Genomic DNA, 18,990 nt, shown 5'->3' on the forward strand with positions numbered 1-18,990 from the left:
GTGATGCTCTATGTACCTCCACAGTTGCTTCTGAATGCAAGTTGCCACAGGAGAAGAGAGTGCTCTCGTGCTTGGGTCTTGCTTGTGGGTTTCCCACAGGCATCTGTAGGACGAGAATGGTGGGCTAGATGGGCCTTTGGGCTGACCTAGCAGGCTCCTTTTACATTTACCTATCAATAAAGTGTCACTTAGCTATGTGGCACTCTGCAAAGATTAGAGACATGGAGATTGGAATCTAAAACAGACCCAGGGAGACAACAGAAGAAGGGAAGGTAGGAAGAGAAAATGTGATCATTTCAATTTTGCATGCATTGGCTTAGTTATAATGAAGCATTTTCCTCAAAAGCAATTGCCAAAGCAGCCGTTCTGTCATCTGTAAAAATCCTGGGCTTCCGGTAGCCACTGTTACAACACAGGTCACACCCAACTGTGGCCCTTTCTCTCTGGCGATCACCTGTAGCCGAGTAAGATTGTCTTCCATAAACACGGTTTTAACAGTGAGTCCGTAAGTGACTGTGGAGGCCAAGTCTGGATCCACACGTCCTTCCACAGTGGGGACATAGGTTTTTGGGCAGGAGCTGATCACGGTGTGGATTTGCCAAGCGTGCCTTCCTCTTAGCACATTTCTCCCTTGCGTCCTGAGTTCAAGCGTCTTCAAAGCCCATGACACCTTTGGTAAAGGCTGTTCTGCAACTGGAGCGCTCGCAGGCCAGTGTTTCCCAGTTGTCGGTATTCATACAACATTTTTTTAGATTTGCCTTGAGAGAGTCTTTCAACCTCTTTTGTTGACCACCAGCATTACGCTTTCCATTTTTAAGTTTGGAATAGAGTAAAAGAAAGGCAAATGGGAAAGTGTCAGAAAGATATTTTTACACAATCCCAAGAGTGTCTGGTGAAGGGCTTCCTGGGACATGTTTTTAAGGCATGAGAAAACAACAGAGAGCAAGACCACAGCTTGCTCTCCTTCTCCTAAAAGGTTGGGCAAGATGACCCTTGGGACTCCTTCCAACACTACAATTCTATTCTTCAAATGAAATAATTGTGATGATGTGAACCAACATGTGCCTGTCGAAGGGATACAGTTAATTAGTGTTTATTGGCCCTGATCCAGAACAGGAGCAAAAGGCTGTTATCATAGTTAACATCTTCTGTTAATTATAACGAGCCAAAGTTCTCAGAAAAGGTGTCTGAGGGAGAGTTGGATCCTGCAAGTTTCCTTCTCAACAGGCAGAAAGAGAGGTCTGCATACAGCGGAGGAGGCCCAGGGTCAGAGCCCGCCAAGGCAGCCATGGAAAGCTTGGCAGCTAGTGCTGATCCATCACCAGTGGTGCTCCAAGCGGGGAAAGGCCAGGGAGAGGGTGACCCACGGCCATATCTGGGGAGACTGAGGATCTGCAGAACCCTACATCCCATCTCTGCTTGCTATCTTTAGGAAAGGGGTGAATAAGAATCTGGTCCACAGAGGTCTGATACTGGAGCGGCTCATGGTGGCTAGATTATAAATTGTACATTAAATGAAGGGTCTTGTGACCTCTCTTTCAATGCTTGGTAGACAAAAAGGCCTGGCTCTTAGTGAGAAGTGGACTCAGAACTGCCAGGAAGCAAGGGGAGGAAGACGCGAAAAGCAAGTTTTCTGAGATGTGGTTTCAATTTATTGCTTAATGCTCATAACAAAGTTTAGATGCTCCAGCCTCTGAAGTCCCATCTTTCCTTTTGATTGGACTCAATAGTTTCAGCCATACCTGCAATTTTGGGATGCTAATGAATTTTCTGTGCTGAATCATTGTCTGCCCTGTTTTTGGTGTTACTAAGGCAATTTCGCTGTTTGCCTTTTTTTGTGAGAAAAGTTCAGTAAAACTTCAGTGTGTGCTTTTTTAAAAAAAAGCTAATGCCTGTCTCAAGAACAAAACCAGTGGGGTTGGTGTGAATTGGAAAGAAGGACACAAAAATCCACCTGCAAGTTGAACAAATTTCCGAAATACAAGAACGGTCTTGTATGTTCCCAACAGGAAGCAAGAAAGAGCAACCTATCAGAGCCCCACAAAAAGAAAAAAACCCGGAACAAATTTCTGAAAAATAAGCAAATGCTGGCTTTGCATAATTTGTTGTGATAGCCTAATTCAAATGATCTCTGGGCCAAATTATAATAAGCACAAATCTGTCAGCCCACAGAACCCAGGGAAATGTTCACAGTTTCAGGAAAGGATTGGCTTTAATGCGCCAATACTGCTCCCTAGTGAATCTGTGGAGATGCTGTTGCTAAAATCCTCTCCCTCCTTCGCTCTAGGCTTTTTCTCACAGTACAGGCAACCACATTAAAGAGTTCAGCGCTGGCGAGATGCCGAGCGGCCGGTTTAATCTCTAGTGGGGGGGAGAGACCCGATTATAATAACAACTGCAGTTGAGTCAGAACATGGCTCTTATCGTACAACTTTGCAATCAAGTCAGTAACCACCTTTTATGGGGGCGGAGAAACTAATCAGGGTGGAATGACAGCATTGACTTTGGCAAGACAGACTATGAGTAGACTCGAAACACCAGCAGGATGCAATGAAGAGTTCTGTTAAGTGCATGCTTAAAAGGGCATGCTTACAACTGTCTCCTCTTTTTCCTACACAAAAATAAGCTGTGTCCAAACCCCCCAAAATAACAATAATAACCCAGATCAGGCGTATGGTATGAGGGAGAGGGTGCAAACTCTTTCTTCTCTGTGTTGTTTTCCCAGCAAAAGTATTACAGATGAACAAATCTGTCAATATCAATTTCTTTTCGTTCCTCATTCTTCCAGTCTTAAATCCAGTTCTTCCATATTTCTACATCAGTTTGCATTAAAAAAAAAAAAGTCCTCATGAAAATGTGCCAGCATTTTGGTGTACATCGCTTCTAAAATATGCATTTTTGTACGCAGGTTTGCCAAACACAAGCATCTTTCTTCAAGCAAATTTACTGAATGCACTTTCATACATTAATTTCACTAATATATGTATTATGTTGCATGGTTTTCCCCAATATACACATTTCTGAGGTGGAGAACTGCATCTCAAAATTCAGAGAAGTGTGAATTTTGAAAGATAGCTGTGTTTCAGTTCATGCATATATATTTCTTCAGGAAGTGAAAATCACAAAAATAAAGTGTGAACCAATCCAAATTTCTCCTCCATCCCTACTCGGTATAGCAATCCCACAGAAGTCCCAGATAAAGCAGATGCGGGGATCCTTTGTAAAACCGCTAGCACATTTGCAAAGCAAAGCAGGGTTTGGTACGGTTTCAAGTTGGATGGGGGACAGTGTGTTGAGATTCCCACACTGCAGAGGGCTGGGCTAGATGACCCTCGGGGTCACTTCCAACTCTTCAATTCTGTGGTGGTAAACTACAACTCCCATCATCCTTGACCATTGGCCGTGCTTGCTGCAGCTGATGGGAGTTGTAGTACAGCAACATCTGGCAGGGCAAAGGATTCTCAAGCCTGAGCTGAAGCGTTGCTCTGAGAATTCTGAGCTACATGGAATATTGATATAACTAGTGGTGCCATCAGTGCAGGATTTTGAGGGTGCTCAGTGACAAAGTCTAGGGCACCACACAGCAGAAAGAGCAGCCAAACACAGCAAGACTATCTTACTACATTGTCAAGTGATTGAAGCATTAGGCATTATTATCTGTAAAGCACACACCCAGCACAGCTGCTCACAAAACCTGTAAACTCCAGAGTCTAAAATTATACCACAACACTGGGCATAACTCTACTGTAGAAACCTATATTTTCACCACACTGCTTAAAATACAGTGATACCTTGGTTCTCGAACTTAATCAATTTGACTCCCAAAACGGTTCGAAAACCAAGGCTTCCTGCACTCAAGCAGAAGCTGCGTCAGATGTTCAGCTTCCGAAAAATGTTCACAAACCAGAACACTCACTTCTGGGTTTGCAGCGTTCAGAAGCCAATTTGTTCAGGAGCCAAGCCATTCGAGTACCAAGGTACCGCTGTACTAATTTCTTAGAGGTTTTCTTTCACAGCTAGTGTTAGGAACACATAGAAGCGGGCACAGGATTGGCTTGTGCTTAAATTTAATGACATGTAAAGGAGAAAATGCGAGGGGAAAACGAGGGGGACAAGCTTTCTGGAGTAGGCAACAAGCGACAAAGCAGACACATCGAGAAATCTATCTGTAAATTCAAAACAGCAAGGTATTTCTCCGCTACTCCTGCTACTAAAGAATGGGCACTGCCATTGTAGAAAAAGAAACTCCACTGTGTTTTGTTATTTAAGCTATCGATAATCCTTGGGTTTAAATATCCAGTGTGATCAAACTCAGTCACACTTTAATACAAATAAATTAAGAAAGGCTGTTATGGCCTGGCATCCAAGCTGTGGGAAGTGTACATAATGTACACAATGTTCCTGCAGATCCCTGTGGGTCAGAGTGGAATATCTGCTGGAATATCACACGGGTCTAAAGTATCACTGCCACATCGGGGCAATTTTTTGGAGCATTTTTTAAACTCACTTTCCCACTTAGGAAGGTGTCCAGGGCAACTATCAAACAAAAAGTAAAACGGAAAAGTAAAACAATCACTTCCCTGAGCATCAGCTATTTTGATTCTGTAGCAACTGGGAATTTGACTCCATTGAGGATTTTGCTACTCTTGATCTCACCTAGTTAAGTTTCAAGTGGGAAATCTGCTGTGAGAAAAATCAGAGAATCATAGAATTGTAGAATTGGAAGGGACCCCAAGGCACCCCTAGTCTAGCCCCCTGCAATGCAGGAATCTCAGCTGAAGCATCCATGACAGATGTCCATCCAACATCTGCTTAAAGACCTCCAAGGGAGGTGAGTCCATAACTCTCTTTCACACAAAGGTGTGGCTCTTCTGTACTTCCCTGAAACAAGAGGTGTATGTAAGGAAAACGTTGAGGTCTAAAAAGACCGCACTGTCCAATTATTCCATTTGGAATCATTACGAGTAATTAATATGAATTTACGCCGTCCTTCAGATGCTGCCAGCTCGCTTGCTGGGCCGCATCTTCAAGCGGTAAATCTAATTTAACTTAACGTACTGTAAGGTTTGCAGTTCGTAAGGACATAAGAAATGTCGAGCTGGCTCAGGCCAGAGGCTCATCTACTTCAGCATCCTGTCCTCACAGTGGGGAACCAGATCCATGTAAGAAACCCACAAGGAGAACCCAATTGCAACATTACTCTCCGTCCTTCTGATTCCCAGCAGGTAGCATTCAATGGCATGCCGTCTCCCACAGTGGAGGGAGGAGCATTAGTGTAAGAGGAACATAGAATCATGGAATTGTAAAGTTAGAAAAGTTCATCTTGTGCAGCCTTTCTCAACCTGTGGGTCCCCAGATGTTGTTGGACTACAACTCCCATCACCCCTAGCTAGCAAGGCCAGAGCTCAGGGGTGATGGGAGTTGTAGTCCAACAACATCTGGGGACCCACAGGTTTAGAACCACTGACCTAGTGCAATAACTGATGACAGCTACGTACTTCTCCACTGAAAAGGACTTCCTTAATCTGAACCTGGTTTGCTTAGTTTTTGATCTTTTGCCCTTGTGTTGCTCCAAATATTCACCATGGATTCCCATGTCCCTTGAGGCACTCACAAAACAATGAAACCAACATCAGATGCTTGCAGCTTTCCTATTGTTTCTAGGGAGTGAACAGCTCTTGGGTGCCTTCAGAATATTCCAGGTTCAAAGGAGCATCATCCCTAACTCCCCATGGAACGTGTGCCCCAGGAGCAAATCTGGGGTGGGGTGGGGGGAGGTCAACTAAGGCTTCAATTCTGTGTACATATACTTGAGGGTAAGTCCCAATGAACTCATTGAGACTTGAATCCAAGGAAACATGCATAAGACTGTGCTGTAGGGATAGAGAGGAAATGTAGTTTTCGTTTGCATTTAAAAGCGAACCCATGAAACAGGCACTTTCTGAAAAAAATACATGAACCAAACTGCAGCCGTCTTATTGAAATTCGCATTTCACCCAATTTTGCAATGCAGTTCTCTAACCAAGTAATGTGTATTAAAATGCAAATGAGGCAATAGTGTGCATAAAAATGCACATGTTTGTGAAAAGAACATACAAAAGTACATTATATTGGAGGAAATTATTTTCCATAAATGTTATACTATGGAAAGTCACATAAAAACATGCATATTATGAGAAGTTTGCACTAAAAAGCTGGTGCATTAAAAAAAAAATCACGCACGCACAAACTGATGTGAAAATATGGAAAACTGAACTTAAGACTGTAAATATGAGAAACTGAAATTGTCAGATTCACCTTTCCTAACTGCAAGGTGGCAGTCCGATACAGTTTTACTTGGGAATAAGTCCCGCTGCAGTTAATGGAACTTATTTCCCAGAGCTGCACTTTTCACGAAAACCACAGTTTTAATGTGTAGTCACAGTTATTTTCCATGCGGGTCATAGGCATGCCTCTTGGAGCTTTTTTGCACAGGATGCAAACATCTGTTTACCCACTTTGCATACCTGCACTTCAAACATCATGCCTACATTGAGTAGAGCGCGCATACATTCCAGTTGAAAAATGACTCTCCTCCACCTTCTATGTCACATTACTTTTTAGAGGTATGCAGAAAGAAAGCGAAACAGCTCTTTCTGTGCTGTGGAAGAAACACCATTTTGTAACTCCCAGCTCTGTCACAGAAGCCTCCCATCCTGCATAAACTCCCCATAAGAAATAGCAAGCGGGCATCCATTTGCCATTTTTAATGATAATGGGTGATGCTCCACATTGGGTTGTGTTAAACTTTTACTTAGAGCAGATTTGCTGAAAGTTGTTGGCCATGACTAGCTTGGGTCTGTTCATTTCAACAGTTCAACTCTGAGTAGAAGTTACTTGGATGCAGCCCATTGTGTCCCTCAGTTCAGGATATTTTGCGCCTCAGAGATGTTTGGAGAGGCTTTGGTTCTCTGTTTTATAAGAAGTCCAGAAGTGTGGAAGTGTCTTTACAATGAGAAGCCTTCCATGTCCATATTCCTTCGGCAGCAGGGGTTGCTACTAGTAAGCGTGAACGAATCGAAAGGTTGAACAAAGCAAGAGAAAGCATGATCCCATCAGAGCAAATATTCCCTCCACACCAAGAGAAAAATTGTGGCTGTAAGGCAAACTCTGAGGTCCGGCAGAAGTGCTGTGAAGTGAATGACAAGACATACAAACAAGCGCCTGTCACCTAGAGATTCGCTCTGGGAACACAGAGCGTTATGCCTAGGGGTCTAGGAGATGAAGGAGAGAAGAATTACTCATCCGCAATTACAATATCGTAATGAATTTTTAACTTTGTTCCACCCTACTCCACCCCCCGGCCTAACAAACGCCCTCGAGGCACCAAACTGCAAATGGACACCGTGTTGAATTAGGAGGGGGGAGGCAGGGATGAAAAGCTGTTGAAACTGAGATCCGCTGAGTTGACAAGAAAAAAATAAATGCCACAGGTAGGAGGCATTTCAAAAGCAACACCCTCACAACCCTATATATAAAAGACAGAGGAAACCGCCCCGTTAGCACACTGCCTGCCTGTCTGTCTTTCCTGACTCTCCTTCGCCTTTTCCTCGCTGCTTTTTGGCATCCCTCAACTAACATGTCTACTCGGATATCGACCTCCTCAAGGAGAATTTCTTCCTTTGTCAGTGGGGACGGAGGTGCCAAAATGGGCAGCGTTGGAGGAGGCAGTATGTACGGTTTTGGCGGGGGGTCCATGGTCGCTCTAGGCAGTGGCTATGGAGGGCCTGCATGCGGTGGGTTTGGTGGACCTGGCTTTGCAAGCGGAGTTGGCTTCGGCGGGGGGTCTGGCTTTGGTGGCGGGGCTGGCTTTGGCAGTGGGGCTGGCTTTGGTAGTGCCTCTGTGGGAGGCGGTGGCTACGGAGCCAGCTACCGCTCCAGCTCGGCGGTGTCCTTGGGTGGTGGTTATGGAGGGGCCGACAGCGTCTTCCTGGCTGGGGCTGAAAAGGAGACCATGCAGAACCTCAACAGCCGCCTGGCAAACTACCTGGAAAAGGTGCGCTCTCTGGAGGAGGCGAATGCCGAGCTCGAGCTGAAGATCCGCCACTGGTATGAGAAGAATGGGCCCGGGGCTCCTGGAGTGACCCGCGATTACAGCAAATATCACCAGATCATTGAGGATCTGCGCAACCAGGTGAGGAAACCAACGCTGGGTAGAAGCATCCCCTAAGACACACCTAAACGAATGGAATCTGTGTGAGGGATTTGCTATTGGACATCTCCCCTGCAATTCTGCACAGCTTGTTAAAGTGGCATTGGAGGAGCCAATTATGTACAAAACGGGATAATGTGCATAAATATGACTGTATGCTAAAGTAAGCAGACCAAGATGACGAATTTTTTAAAATTGCTTTACCTGCTTTATCACTCATATATGTATGCAGTGTAATCAGGGGAGGGAGTTCAACATGGGGGGTTTTTCTTTCTTTCTCAGCACTAGGAACCCAAATGCAAAATTATAATGGGATGAAACTGGCATAGGCATAGAAAGCTGCCTTATGCCCAGTCATTTCATTGGTCCAGGCAAGCCAGTAGCTATCGCTCTCCGGGGCTTTAGAGGGGAGTTTTTCCCAGCCTTACCTAGAGATACCAGAAAATGAACTCAGGGACATTTTTTACAAGTGAACCACAAGCTACAAGCCTCAGTTACAAGCCTCAATCTGCTTAAGCAAGATGGGGTGCCCACTCATTTAAAACTCTAATGAATGACATTTCTTCAGAACAATAACAGTCTGAATTACTGGTGCTTATTTCTGTTAGCAATAAAGGTCTTGTCCACATATTAATTCAACAGAAGGACTGGAATAGAAGCCAAATTAGTCTTGGTTTGTTTGTTTGTTTGATCATCAAGTTCATTTAACAGGAGAAATCCAGATGAAATTCAAGTGCTTTAGCTGAATAATTCTTGTAAAAGCTAACATTGTCTATTCTTATTCTTCATATTCAAAACATTGGGGAGATTTATTTATTTTTTAAGTCAGTTTTTATTTGCACTACTCTACAAATCAACCCTGATTATGTACGAAATGCATTAGCTGTTAATCTGGAAGTGAGCATTTTCCCCACACAAAATAACCTTGTTTTATTATTTTAATATTTCGTTCCAGATCGTTAATGTGACCATTGACAATGCCAATGTAGTCTTACAGATTGACAATGCCAGGCTGGCTGCTGATGACTTCAGACTGAAGTAAGCTATATGCAAAACTTTTCTGCTTTTTTTTTTTTAAGCAAAATGTTGGTTCTTAAGTTCTGCACCCCATTCCTTTCAGTAGCATTGGGTCATTGGGGTCTACTTAATTCACCAATAATGTAATGCAAGTTTGAAATCAAAACCCCACCTCTAATGCTATGGTCTGTGATGGGCTATGCTATGGTCTGTTAAAACTGGGTGAATTTGGTAATTATCAGCTATGTAGAAAAATGAATAGAGATACATAATGCTACTTCTTCTGCTAGACACAGTAAGACTATAGTGATACACATGATATCAAGTCCACCTTCTACCAACCCAAATGTTTGTTTGCTTTTGTTAGGATCCAGTGAAATACAACAGTGCTGGGACGAGCTGGGTTTTGAAGCCCTGTCTCCCAGGTGCAGATCTAACAACTCATCTGCTGGCTCTTAGTAAATATCTGCTGTAATTATCTTAGAGTCCAAAGGGATCTCACTAGGGCATCTATCAAATCCCCTCCAGCTCCCAGCAGCCTTCCATGCCCCATCCCACATAGTTCGGAAGCTCCCATAAAGGATTTTGGGGTGACTTCAGAGGGTGGCCAGGATGCAAAACTTGCCCTCTGTGTACGTTCTTGCAGGAGTGCCAGCTTGGCTCCGGGGCCGTGGGTACCCGGGGCCATGGGTGTCATGCAGCATGCATGGCCCTGGCACTGAAATTTGTGGGTGCCCTCTTCATGGGGAATTTTGTGGGTGCTTAGGACCCCAGGAAGTTGGCACCTCTGCTTCCTTGAGTTAAGCTCCTCGCTCTGGCCATTGAAAATTGAAGAACTGATAAGCTCACTGTAATGGACTTTAGGGCTATGGGGCTAAGGATCTGTCTTTGTGCTGCATTCGTTGTGTTTGTGTAAGCTACATAACCCACCTTGGGACCTTCTGGTGAAGGGCGGTTAAGAAACACAATAAAGAATGACAATGATCCAAGCACCTTCGATCCTGATCTTGCCGTTTCGTTTGCTGTCTTTACAAGCGGCTAATCTGAGCCATCTCCCTATATATCTCATAGCTTTGTGTGCTCACTTGCCCCTTTCAGGTTTGAGAACGAGCTCTTCCTTCGCCAGAGTGTTGAAGGAGACATCAATGGTCTGCGCAGAGTGCTTGACGACTTGACCATGAACAGGTCTGACCTGGAATCACAGCTTGAAAGCCTCACAGAGGAACTAGCATACCTTAAGAAGAACCATGAAGAGGTAAGCAAGTTTCGTTCCACCACCATCACCCCTTTTCAGTAGTTTTTCACTCTAATCCAGTCCAAAGGCAGGACTGTGTGAGTCTTTGGGATGCAGGACAAGTGCCTAGCACAGTGCTGCAGATCAAAACGTTTGTTTAGACAAAAGGAAGCTCAAATTCATTCCTTACTTAGCCCCAACGTTTACTAGAGTACCTCCTGGGCAAGTCAACTTCTGCCTAACCTACCCCACATATTTAATTCAATTATAATAGTCCACCTAAATCCAAGATGCAGAATGAGGAACATCACAAATATTTCAACTTCTTGCATGAAGTCAATAGAAGAACAGTTTAATAATAATAATAAGTACTTAAAACCAGCTTAGACAACCCTTCTTACAGTACCAGGTGTGGGCTTTCAAAAGCTTTCAGGAGGACAGAAGTGTAATTGTAAAAGCAAGGTGGTAAGACTTGTGAAATAATTCCACAGAAATTGTTGGGAAAGTGAGCAGGGACTAGCACAGAGTCCTGACTTTTCATCCATGTTTATTGGTTGGGTTAGCTCATATTATGCCATATGGATATGAAATCCTGTTACATCACCGTGCAGAAAGAATGAATAAATTCCACCACTCACCTTCAGTCTCTGACCGCATTTGTTACATCACACCATTGTGCTTGAGCACAAACGAGAAATCACGCCCTTATCAAAGACTCCATCTGAACTACCAGGAGATGACTATCTAAATTAAGTTCAAATTGTGCCATAAACTGCTTTAATGATTAGTGTGTGCTCTCTCCTAATGTCTACCCATCGCTGTGCCTGTGTGGTCCAATGTTACTACACAAAGTTATGATACACAGGGCTCTGTGGGCCCCGTAGCTTAGGCTGGGGCTACCCCCCAAAAAAATCTATAGGCAGAGCATCGTTTTACGCCTTCACTGTGTAAGGTAAAGCTGGCATATTTAGACTAGAATGGAGACAGGCGCTCCTGCAATTAACCCTCCATTCTTTGGGAACACCCTTCCCTTGCTTAGGTTCCTTTATGCCTAGTGGGTGCTCCGGGGCCAGGCAGGGAGTATGGATCTTCCTTCAGAGCTTCCCAGGCCCTAAGGCTGGTTTCGGGAAATGAGATGCAGATCATTTTCTCTGTGGTATTTGTCCTGGGAACAAATCCAAGAAAAATAAAATTAAGGATAATGGTTTACCAACTTCTGAAGATGCTGGCACTGGCTGTCATGAAAAGCTTAAGGTGGCTGTTTCATTGTCTCTACTTAGGATGGTAGTATACGAGTTTCATGGTTACAGGGGAACGGCCCGATACCTTGTGTATATGCTCAGAAAGATGGTTTCACAATTATTCATAGTGCCTGGACAGAGCCCAAGTAAACTGAAATCAGGTCATTGGATTGAGCACTGGCTCAGCTGAAGGACCTGCCTAGTCCTTCTCTGAATACTCTCTTCACCAGATAATGCTTCAGTGCAGATGTTTTGGACTACAATATCCATCAACCCCAATGGTCAATGGTGAGAATGGCCAATGGTTGGGGGTGGTGGGAGCTGTAGTCTGAAACATCTGAAGAGCATGAGGTTGGGAAGGGGTTTCTTAGACCATCTGCCTAACAAGGGCTGCCATCTATTGCAAAAATATAAAAGGCTATTATGAGACTTTCAATCCAGGAAGCCTTTTGAGCACTTAACAAAAAATTCTATACAAAACCTATGCTGTTGTAGTTATTTCCTGTGTAATAAAGACACGTTTACACACTGATAGCAGAGGATATGGGACCCCCCCACACACACACACACACAGACACACACCATGATACTCAGAGGTACCATAAGAAGAGAAAGACAACGCTTGGAACATTTTTGTACGAATTTTACTGTGGATGACGTCCTTCTAGATAAGAAGTTGATGAATCACTGTTTACTGACTTTACACTGCTTCATCATCTCAAGTTAACCTGCTTCTAATATTCTTGCCCAGGAAATTAACTTGCTGAGAAGCAGCTCTACGGGTGACGTCACAGTGGAAATGAACGCGGCTCCAGGAATAGACTTGACTAAGCTGCTGAACGAAATGAGGGCGCAATATGAAGACCTCGCAGATCAAAATCGCAGAGAGGCGGAAGAACAGTTTCACAAAATGGTAAGATGGATGGGCGGCTGCTCAAAGCAAATTCTATTTGATGCGTTGGATCAAGCAATATTCGCAACAAATGCATAGGGGAGGGCAGGAATGAATGTGCACAAGATGACCATCACATACAAAAATGTATTCTGTTAGCGGAACGTTTGCAAAAACATGCACATTACTCAACAATGTGTGCAAAAACCTGTTCATGCAAAGAAATACACATTAAATGCTGATGAATTTTCATGAGGATTTTTTTTTTAATTGCAAATTGCTGCAGAAATATGGAGAGCTGAATTTAGGATTGGAAAGTGAGAAAGGGAGAGAACTGGAATTAACATATCCTTCCCCACCACCACCACCACTCCTCTTACCATTATACTGGACAGAATGAATCTGTATCAAATTCCTACATGCCAGAAGCACAGTTGTGACCAGCTGTGCATTACCTCCCCCACAATGGGCAGAAAGAAGACCCATATTTGATGTCAAACTGCATAGGCTAATTTATACGTATAGGTGTAATTTTAGAAACAATACCTATAATGTAAACACAAATGCAACAATGCATCACACCATAGCGGTAAAGGCTATGATCAGGTGATCTGCATGCCCACTCACCAAGTGCTAACTGTTGATGGGCAACTTCAAAGCCCCCTGATGAACTCCCTACCTATTTTATCATTTAACTGGGCTTGAACTGGACAGCCCTTCAAATAGAAGACTGCCCTCCATACAAGAGGAAAATATTTCGTGCCAAGTTACATCTTATTGATTTTTCTCCCTCAGAGCCAACCACTGCAGCAACAGATCTACGATGACGCCGGCGCAGCAAACTCCGCCAGGAACGAGTTAATTGAGCTGAAACGCTCATTCCAGGCGTTGGAGATAGAGCTACAATCCCTTCTGGCTAAGGTATGTGCTTTGCATCTCCTTTTCTTGGACTGCAGGGTTTTTGAAAGCAGGCTGAGTTCTCTTTGGAGGGCTCGGCTTTTGAGATAAACGTCATTTTAAAAAAACCAAAACTGCTTCCAGATTCATAGTTTAAGGAGGAGTTATAGGCTGCAATCATAGAGAGTAGAAACCTCGAAGCAAAATCAATGCAGGCCCCAGAATCCTAGAAGCTCAGAGAACAGCAGGATGCTTCTCCCAGGATGCTTGGCTGCCAGTATCCAACACACTTAATCAGGATCAGATATGGTGATTTCTCTTCTATAGCCCCACACATGTCTGTAGTTTCTAGTTCCAAGGGTAGCCAATGTGGCACTCGCCAGATGTTGCTGGACAGGACTACAACTCTCATCATCCCTGACCATTGGCCATGTTGGCTGGGGCGGAGAGGCGTTAGAATCCCAACATGTAGAGGTCACCATGATGGCTGCCCATGCCCAGTGTCTCCCAAACTTGGGCCTCAAGCTGTTTTTGGACTACAGTTCCCACCTTCCCTGACCACTGGTCTTGCAAGGTAAGGAGGATGGGAGTTGTAGTCCAAAAAATAGCTAGAGGCCTAAGTTTAGGAAACAGTGCTCTAACCATTGTGGCGTAGCTAGCTAGCTAGCTAGCTTAGGTTGCAATCCTATGCACCCTCACAGGGGAGTAAGCCCCATTGCGCACAGTGAGACATACTTCTGAGTAAACATACCTAGCACAGCATGGTGAGTAGCTTAGAATTACTAGGGAAAACTGGAGTCTCCTACCCTGTTTGCTGTCCATAATTCGAGTCTGGCCATTGCATTTCAAATGGGAATCATACAGATTGCATTTATGTTTGATGCTAGGTTGATAAAATGCCAAAAAGCAAAAAAAAAAAACCCATGTGTACAGCAATTTCCAGAGACACACAAAATAGATATACCGACCCTCAGTTTTGGGGGAGCTGAACTTTATACTGGATGCTGAGCGAATGAAAAATTTCACCTTCATTAGCATGTAAGCAAGCCCTGCCTTCCTCTATTTCTCCCACCGACAGAAAGCTTCTCTGGAAGGCACCTTGCATGAAACCGAAGTCAACTACAGCACTCAGCTCTCACAGCTGCAGCACCAAGTGAGCAGCATCGAAGAGCAATTGCAGCAGATCAGGTCTGAGACAGAGATGCAAAATTCAGAGTACCAACAACTGCTGGGTATCAAGACCCGACTGGAAATGGAAATTGAAACATACAGGCGCCTTCTTGATGGCGAGAGGTATGGGAATGATCTGAAAGTAAAGGGGAATCAAACTGGGAGTCGCATGGTGTTGGGTTCAAAGGGTCCCTTCCTCACACTTTTTTATTTTAAGCCAACGTGTTTGAAAAGGTGGGAGCAAACTTTAAGCATCAGTTGCTTCTTTTTCTGGTTTTTGTGTGGTCGGGGAAGAGGTATAAGAGACTCAGAAACTTGCTCCTAGTCCCCTAAACCCAAATATTCCAAAATAAAATTCGCAAAAGACCGCATTAAAAAGTCAACATTCCCACTTGAATGCAAAATCATCTCTCTGGTTCTCTATATATCACACTGACAAATGACAGATCACAGACGCAAAGTATTCCAGTTTTAATTGGGGAGGAGACCCTAAAAGATTCTGACCTGCTAAAGGTCATCCTTTGGTTCATTTTAAATACTGGGTGGGTGCCAGCAAGAAAGAATCCTCCAGGAATACGAATGACACACCATACAACTGAACTGAAAGCATTACTGCTTCCACAACCACGTCCTAAAAATATTTTTAAAAAATCTGCCAGTTTCATAAGACTATTAACAAGTTATCATTGTGTTCCTTTTTGACAGTTTCCGCACTTACGAACCAAAAGTTCAAATCAGAGGTAATTACAATTTATTATTTCAGAGTAATATTGTTTTGTATTTAAAAGGACAATGTATAAATCTGAAAATTTCCATAACAGTGTGGGGGGGGGGCATGCTTTAAGGTGGAACCAGAGGGAACCTAAGACTCTCTTTAGGTAGGACTGAAATATCTTCCCACACACACACCTAAAACCCTGGAGCTCTGCTGCAAGCCAGTACAGACAATACTGAACTAGCTATTCCAGTGGTCTGACTCAATATAAGGCAGCTTCCGTGTTCTAGACTAGAGTCCCTTGCACTGAGCTGTTGGCTATTTGACTCTTCCACTGCCGTTGTCCCAGTGCCTGCTACTTGTAAAGGCTGCCAGCGCCACAGTCTCAGCCCCCGCCCTTCAAGGCTTTCTTAAATACGAACCCTGAAATTTGGGGTCTCCTCCCAACTGAGGCCAAAGTTTCATACCTGTTTTGTACTGTTTTGCACCATGAACCCCATTTTGTACCACCTCCCAAGCTGGGTAAGTTGATACATCAAACTGGGGCTCAGTGTTAATGTCTAAAAACCCAATATTGTCTGGTTCACTCCAAACGGGTGCCAAAAATTTTGCACTTATTTTGTACCACCACCACTCCACAAGATGCTCAAAACAGGGGCCATAGGTATCCCCCCCGAAACCCAACATTGTTCGATTCACTGCAAAGCGGTGCCCGGATTTTGCAATAGTCTCAAACCCTTTTTCACCGCAAACCCCCCTGGTTTTGCACCACCGCCACCCCCAAGCTGAGTAATCCTTCAACTTTTCTGAGAACTGTAGCAAACAACCACAAGTAGCAGAGGCAGTAGACAAGTGACAGACACCCCTACCCCCCCCAAGGCATCAAATCTAGTGATGAGCTGGCATATCTCACAATTCAATTGAACAATGTTGACTTAAGAGTATTTGCACTAGCCTTTATCCATACTGTCATGAGTCCCTTTCACTTCATCAGCTTCAACTCAAGGAGTGTGTTCAGAATTAACATGCTACCAGAGAAGTCGGAATGGATTTCAAAGGCCTTCAGCTCCCTGTGGGCAGAAAACTAATTATCACTCACCACTTTTAAAAAGAAAGAAAAAGAATTAAAAAAAAAAATCAGTAAGCTCAGTTTGATAAAATGCACACCGTTGCAGAATAAGCCTGAAATTAAAAAAAGAAGAAGAAGAAAGCAAACATTGGGAGGGAACGTTCAGTTAGATTGTATTCCTTTGGTAATCTGCATTCTGTTGAGTTTACAGAAAATCATGTGCCTGAATCCAAATAAAGAGTCAACAGAAGGAGAATAGAATAACACTTGTGCTGTGCATAGAATTCCCAAATAGAGAGCCAGTGTGTTTAGTGGTCAGAGTGCCCAACCTGGGAAACCAGGGTTCAAACCCTTACTTGAACATGAAGCTCACGGGGTTGTCTTGGGCTGGTCGCTGTCTCTCACAAGGTTGCTGTGGGGATTAAATAACAAAGGGGGGGGGGGAGAACCATGTAAGATACCTTGAGCTCCTTGGAGAACAAGGTGGAGATATAAATGCAATAAGTAAATATATCCATTTGTGAGAAAGAAAGTCTGAGGGAAACGATTGCCCTAATGATCCCAGCAGTAAAAAGTGTGAGTACCAAACATGAGTCTCGACAAAAAAATTCCCCTGGTCTATCTTCTTCAGATCCTGTGGCCAACATATGTTGCCAGGACTATGACATATTTATTCATTCAGTGGCATATTCAACATGACTATTGTCCTGTCCCCGCAAGGGATCTTTCTGCAGTCACTGTCTGGATGGCATTGTAACTGGCTGGCAGAAAAAGTGACTAAAAGCTGACCCAAGTCTGGAGAAACTTGCCAGGTTTCTGTTGGCCTGCAGTCACAAAGCATTACTGATTAGTTAAATTGCTGTGGGATGTAACAAGGATTGCACATTGAAGCCTCCGTTGTTTGCTTGAAACAATATGTGTCTGGGCAGGAAGAAGTAAAAGATGACGTTTCGATGGATGTTGCTATTCTACACTAATGGCCAGGTGTTTGCATAATGGGGTAAAGCAATTTTAGGAGTGGTTTCGCTGCTATTACTCACTGCTGAATTGTTGCTCTTACAACTTTGTAGTTTAAATGATGTGTTGTTTTGTACGATTGCTTACGTATTGGTTGTTAGCTGCCAAGAGCTCCAGACTGGAGGAAAGGCAAGATATAAACATCTTGAATGAAAGAGCAAATGAATTAATAAATCAATACTTGGTGCTTCTCCTCCAGCTCCAGTAGCTCCCCACGTGTTGGGAAAATAGGCCGTGTGAACCCATTTAGCGATATTATCAACGGTTAACTCTATCATCATTTTATTCCTTTATCAGAGCCCCTCAAAACAAGGGTGGTGAAGACCATCGTTGAAGAAGTGGTGGATGGCAAAGTCGTCTCTTCTCAAGTGAAATCAGTTGAAGAAAGAGCAACAAAGTGAACAGCATGAAAAGCAGAGTGGGGGGGGGGCCTTCAACTCAGGCAAGCAAGGGAATGCCCAAGTAGAAGAAAACCTCCTGGAACCAGAGTCAATTGTAGCTTAGTAGCTTCTCGCAAATATGGGCTCTAGAGAGGGAAAAAGCCCACTCAATATGCTTTCTTAAAACTTTACGGAGGTGTATGCTTTTAGAAATACTGAGAACTACATTCTGTTTACTGCCGCAATGCAATAAACTTTCTTACTGTTGCAAGTAATATCTGACTTTGACTAGATTATTTTCAACCCTGGTGATCTGCTCCTTGTCCTTTCTATTTCTATATTATTTGGTGTGTTTACATCTTACCTTTCATCCAAGGAGCTCAAGGGGGCACACATGGATCTCTCACTCTCTTCACATTATCCTCAAAACATCCTTGTGAGGTAGATTAGGCCCAGAGGCAGTGATTGGTCCAAGTTCACCCCATAGGTTTTGTGTCCCTGGCACCCACGTCATAGTTCAACACTCTAACCCAATGTTTCTCAAACTTGGGTATCCAGCTGCTTTTGGACTACAACTCCCATCATCCCTAGCTAGCAAGATCAGTGGTCAGGGATGATGGGAATTGTAGTTTGAAAACAGTTGGAGACCCTGATTTGGGAAGCCCTCCTCTAACCATTATGCGATGCTGGGAGACCTGTGGCCCTCTAGGTGTTGTTGAATGACAACTCCCATCATCCCTGAATATGAGCCATACTGACTGCCGCTGATAGGATTTTGAGTCCAAGTGTATATGGGGGCCACCAAGTTGGCTAAACACATTTGCTAGGGAGAAAGCCCAACTGAACACAGTGGGACTTGTTTCTTAGTAAATATCTTTAGCAAGATTGCTTAGCAAGTCAATTCAAATTCTGCCTGAAATGGAGCCAATGTCTGTTTACTAAGGTGGTTTCTCTCACACACCCAAGAGAAAGAGAGAGAGAGAAAGAGAGAGAGAGAGAGAGAATAATTCAAATATAGCATTCATATAATATTAAATAGTATGTAACAAGCTGTGGATTAAACCACAGAGCCTAGGGCTTGCCTATCAGAAGGTTGGCCGTTCGAATCCCCGCAAGGGGGTGAGCTCCCGTTGCTCGGTCCCTGCTCCTGCCAACCTAGCAGTTCAA

General features: G+C 43.8%; 1 protein-coding gene and 1 long non-coding RNA gene across 3 annotated transcripts; one reads left to right on the forward strand and one right to left on the reverse strand.

Annotated features, from left to right (window-relative positions):
- Positions 1 to 4,050: 4,050 nt before the first annotated feature.
- LOC310662049 lies at positions 4,051 to 12,428 on the reverse strand. Of its 2 annotated transcripts, none has more exons than XR_014504227.1 (2): positions 10,849 to 12,428; positions 4,051 to 4,881 (listed from the first exon to the last, which is right to left on the reverse strand). It is a non-coding gene; the product is annotated as an uncharacterized lncRNA (long non-coding RNA). The 2 variants fall into 2 exon arrangements; XR_014504228.1 differs by lacking the exon at positions 10,849 to 12,428 and adding an exon at positions 5,499 to 6,264.
- LOC310661960 (keratin, type I cytoskeletal 12-like) lies at positions 7,375 to 18,098 on the forward strand. Its single transcript, XM_083408695.1, has 8 exons — positions 7,375 to 8,173; positions 9,147 to 9,229; positions 10,307 to 10,463; positions 12,435 to 12,596; positions 13,371 to 13,496; positions 14,551 to 14,765; positions 15,348 to 15,382; positions 17,741 to 18,098. Exons 1-8 carry the CDS (start codon positions 7,619 to 7,621, stop codon positions 17,842 to 17,844), a joined length of 1,437 nt encoding a protein of 478 aa, XP_083264821.1. The 5' UTR covers positions 7,375 to 7,618; the 3' UTR covers positions 17,845 to 18,098.
- Positions 18,099 to 18,990: the final 892 nt, after the last annotated feature.

Source organism: Podarcis tiliguerta (genome assembly GCF_965153285.1).
Source record: "Podarcis tiliguerta genome assembly, chromosome: 13".
Lineage (NCBI taxonomy): Eukaryota > Metazoa > Chordata > Lepidosauria > Squamata > Lacertidae > Podarcis > Podarcis tiliguerta.